Genomic DNA, 4395 nt, shown 5'->3' with positions numbered 1-4395 from the left:
CATTGGGGCTCCACATGGGTTGCAATACTCCAATGAGTACGGCACGGGTCAGCCAGTGATCCATCNGTGCTTGAATGTGGGTAGTTCCCACACATCTATATCGCCATAGACGATATTGATCAGCAAATATTCCAGTCTCTTTAACATATAGACATATACGCAGGAATGTGCAAAAGAGGTTTGAAAAATTCAATACTCGTTGGTATTGGCAGTGATTTATTGTTTCTACATATTACCATGTGTGAATGACTAGACACGGGTTTGGAGTGATAACTCGTAACTAAATAATTACAAGGCCGAGGGCCCACAAAGGAAACTGGCAACAGCAACGCAACCTCGTTTCCGAGAATTGTTTGTCAGCCTGAGTTCAACACATGATAGTGAATGGAGCAGCGCAACAGAAAAAACGGCAACGCAACTTACGGAAGAACTGAGAAACTCGATTTCCAAGCAATGGATAATGCCAGTCTTCTCAGAATTGCGTTCGTGTCTTTGTCACCAAAAATTAGGGCAAAATCATGACATAAAGAGAGCAAACAGATGTTTTGAAAATGTGGCACAGTTCAGATATTTGGGAACTACGATAACAAATCAAAACCTGATTCAGGAAGAAATTAAGAGGAGATCGAACTCAAGTATTGCTTGCTACCATTCAGTCCAGAACCATTTGTCTTCTCATCTGCTGTCGAAAAACATAAAAATTAGAATATACAAAACTATAATTTTGCCTGTGGTTCTGTATGGGTGTGAAACTTGGTCTCTGACCTTAAGGGAGGACTATAGACTGAGGGTGTTTGAGAACAGGGTGTTGAGAATATTTGGACCGAAGAGAGGTGAAGTGACAGGAGGGTGGAGAAAACTGCATAATGAGGAGTTTCATAACTTGTTCTCTTCTCCAAGTATAATTAGAATGATCAAGTCAAATGGATGAAATTGACAGGGAATGTAGCATGAATGGGGAGAAGAGGAATGCATATAGGATATTGGTGGGGAAGACAGATGGAAAGAGACCACTGGGAAGACCAAGGCATAGGTGGGTGGCTAATATTAAAATAGAGAGATAAGATGGGATGGTATGGATTGGATTGATCTGGCTCAGGATAGGGACCAGTGGAGGGCTCTTGTGAACACGGTAATGAACCTTTGGGTTCCATAAAATGCTGTGAAGTTCTTGGGTAGCTGCACAATTGGCGGCTACTCCAGAAGGTCTCAGTTCCATGAGTGGGTGACTGAGTTGCTATTTGTCACAAGCTCTTCAATTTTATCTTTCAGATATTCCTGACATGAAGATAGATAACATGTTTTGAAAATGCGGATCAGTTGAAATATTTGGGAATGACGATAACAAATTAAAACGTGATTCAGGAGGAAATTAAGTGGTTGAACTCGGGTAATGCTTGCTACCATTCAGTCCAGAATCTTTTGTCTTCTCCTCTGCTGTTCAAAAACAAAAAAATTATTATATACAAGACAATAATTTTGTCTATGTTTCTGCTGACACAGCTGTACGAAAATTTGTATCTTGTCTTCGAATTTGAGTTCCTACAAAACCCACTAATAAGGAAAAACTTTGAATGCTCCTTCTCAAGTAGGTGTGTTTGCCCGCCATATTCGTGCACTTCTCTTCTGCAATGTCAGATAATAATATTGTCCCTGTAATGATATGGTGGTGGTTCAGAGGGCGTAAGAGGTGAATACAGGAGGAAAGGAAACATTGAGTGCACCCGTTCCTTCTCTACAATTTAAACTCAGGTGTTTATATTGTTTCGAAATAATTTAATTAGGATACAGAACTGTGCAAATAATTTTACAGATGTTGTGAGCAACTAATCGAACGTAAGTTCCCTCAGTGTGCGCCTGGTAATTTGGAAACTAGTTTCCTGCTTGTAATCGGCGATATTTCCCGGAAATCGCGGTTGCTTTGCGGTTGCCAGTTTCCTTAGTGTGCTCCCGGCTATACTGTATTAGCAGCCGTAAAGTTGCGCAAGTTATCGAATCATGCTTGCTATCTGAAGATGATTGAACGTGCCCAAGACCACAAGTGGATTATTTGAAGCCGAAAAGTTTCTGTTGTACACATGAAGTACTATTTTAAAGAGATCAGGTTTCATTTCTTCAACAGACAGCTGTAGGGTTCGTTTTAAATCAATTAGGAAGGTTGTCAGATCATAGCTTGGTATACTGGAGTATCCGGCTGGCAGAAGCACACTGTAACCTAGAACCTCAAGCATATCTTCGAAATGATATGTTGTCTCGCCAATAAAGCCAGTAATATATTTAGATTTATAGGTATCAGTCAACTGAAATGTGGGACGCAGACAAAAGTATTATATGTTCGGCACAAAATGACTATACGGGGTCTCCGAACTACCCAGAGTAAGACGTATTTTAAGTGTGTGAAAATGTTCACCGACTGACCAAGTAGGAATAAAGTGGGTTATTGATGTTTGCTTACATATTTTTCAGGTTTATCCCATGGAGAATTCGAATGGAAAGATCCAGAAACAGAAGATGAAGTGTATGCATATTGGTTTATTCCATAATAGCAAATGATTTATTGCAAAAGAAATTTGATTATGGTATGATTTTGCGTCTAGCCTTGAAACTGTGCTAAATGTGATTGACTGTACAGTGTAAATAAACCTTATCTTTGGAGAAATGCAGCACTGAAATACAGATTCTGTACAGAATTATATAATCCAAATCCATTACAATTGATGAATGAACCACAAGTGATTAAATGCAGGTTATTGTGATTACACCTTGCCCTTTCACGTAGAAAAGGCACTTGCTGTGTGTGATATATTTGTTCCTTTACTGATCTATATATATTGGCAGCATTGCTGAGAGTATGGCAGATCTGGCCATCAGCTAAACACATTGAAGACACACCACTGAGTTCATTCAAAGATCAGTGTATTTTCCATCTGTATGGGTTTCTTCATATGCTATACAGAATTATGCATTCGTGCTTGTGCATTTTCTTAGTAGAATATGGTGATTTAACATTGATATATTTGGACACTATTTTGAATAACTTCTGTGTGGTTCGCATCTTCACAACCAATTTAATACTTTACTCCAATACCTCTTTCACCTATCATGTGGCTGTTATCAAGGAGGCTCTTCAAATATTCTGTATGCATTACTTATTTTCATACATTCTTAAAAGTTGTAATTATGTGCTGATTTCTTCTTCAGGGTAAATATAACTTACATTGATAAGGATGGAAATAAGATACCTGTAAGAGGTAAAGTTGGAGATAATGTTCTATACCTTGCGCATCGGCATGGGATTGATATGGAAGGTGTGGAATCATTACAATAGTTGCTTGAATGAATATAAAACTGCAGTTTATAAGGAATAGATTTCTAATGATATTCAAAGTTACTAAGTGTATGTTGGGAATGAACTACTATTGTCAAACTTTGTATTTTTATTTGCTGCTGGTAGGAGCATGTGAAGCATCACTGGCCTGTACCACTTGTCATGTGTATGTTCATAGAGATTTCTTGGATAAGTTGCCTTCTCCAGAAGAGAAGGAAGATGATCTCCTGGACTTAGCCCCTTTCTTGAAGGAAAATTCAAGATTAGGTGAGTTCTCTTGAATTTAATTTGATGCAGCTAAATTACTGTGATTTCACCATTTGTTATCTAACATTCACTTCCTGCATTGTAATATTGAATTCTGTCTGACAGTGGATTTCAGTAAGCTAAGTGGCTATGCAGCACAATGAAGACACAATATTAATATCAAAGGTATCTGTTTCTGACCAAGTGAAGCTCTATTTGGTTTTGAAAATTATTTGAGTCCTCAGATTTCCTGAACAAGGTCATGAACATATTTTACAGTGTAATAGTATGTGACATCTCATGGTAATTTCATCCAGTAATGTATTATTGACAGTGCTTGAGATGGGAGAAAAATGAGAGTGACCTTTCAGGTTTAGAGGTTGGATGTACAGGTGATATTTTTAAAACTCTGCACAGGTTAATAAGCTCTAAAAGTTTGTGACGATGGGACATTAGTACAAATATCATGTTTCTGGACGTCATCATCGTTCGTACTGTTTTTATCTAAAACACCATCCTGTTTATATTTCAAAACAGTGTTTCAGAGACTGGATTCCATCTCCTTCATGTAAAACCTGCTCAGTTGGGCCCAATTAATAGAGTTAGTCCCTATCTCTAGGATTTTCTTGTGACCTTTCAGGAAGGGGGAATGATGTGCTCCCTTGCATCCTCATTCCATCAAATGTCCATAGGTACCAGTAAAGGTACAATAGGACATATGGAGGATTTAAGACCACAGAAACTGTTTTCAAAACTAATTATACTGTCATATTATTATCTCTGTATTACTATATTATTATTATTATTATTATTATTATTAT

At 37.8% G+C, this 4395-nt stretch overlaps 1 protein-coding gene across 1 annotated transcript in view; it reads left to right on the top strand.

Moving 5' to 3' along the window:
• Positions 1 to 1987: 1987 nt before the first annotated feature.
• LOC111861648 (adrenodoxin-like protein 1, mitochondrial) overlaps positions 1988 to 4395 on the top strand; it is a 4155-nt gene continuing 1747 nt past the window's right edge. Inside the window, exons 1-4 of the mRNA XM_023846387.2 lie at positions 1988 to 2376; positions 2467 to 2518; positions 3202 to 3308; positions 3455 to 3595. Of these exons, the coding sequence (XP_023702155.1) occupies positions 2241 to 2376; positions 2467 to 2518; positions 3202 to 3308; positions 3455 to 3595 (436 nt within the window). The 5' untranslated portion in view covers positions 1988 to 2240. The remainder of the gene's footprint in view (positions 2377 to 2466; positions 2519 to 3201; positions 3309 to 3454; positions 3596 to 4395) is intronic.

Source organism: Cryptotermes secundus, unplaced genomic scaffold (genome assembly GCF_002891405.2).
Source record: "Cryptotermes secundus unplaced genomic scaffold, Csec_1.0 scaffold43, whole genome shotgun sequence".
Classification (NCBI taxonomy): Eukaryota; Metazoa; Arthropoda; class Insecta; order Blattodea; family Kalotermitidae; genus Cryptotermes; species Cryptotermes secundus.
This window is presented reverse-complemented; position numbering and strand designations above follow the sequence as displayed.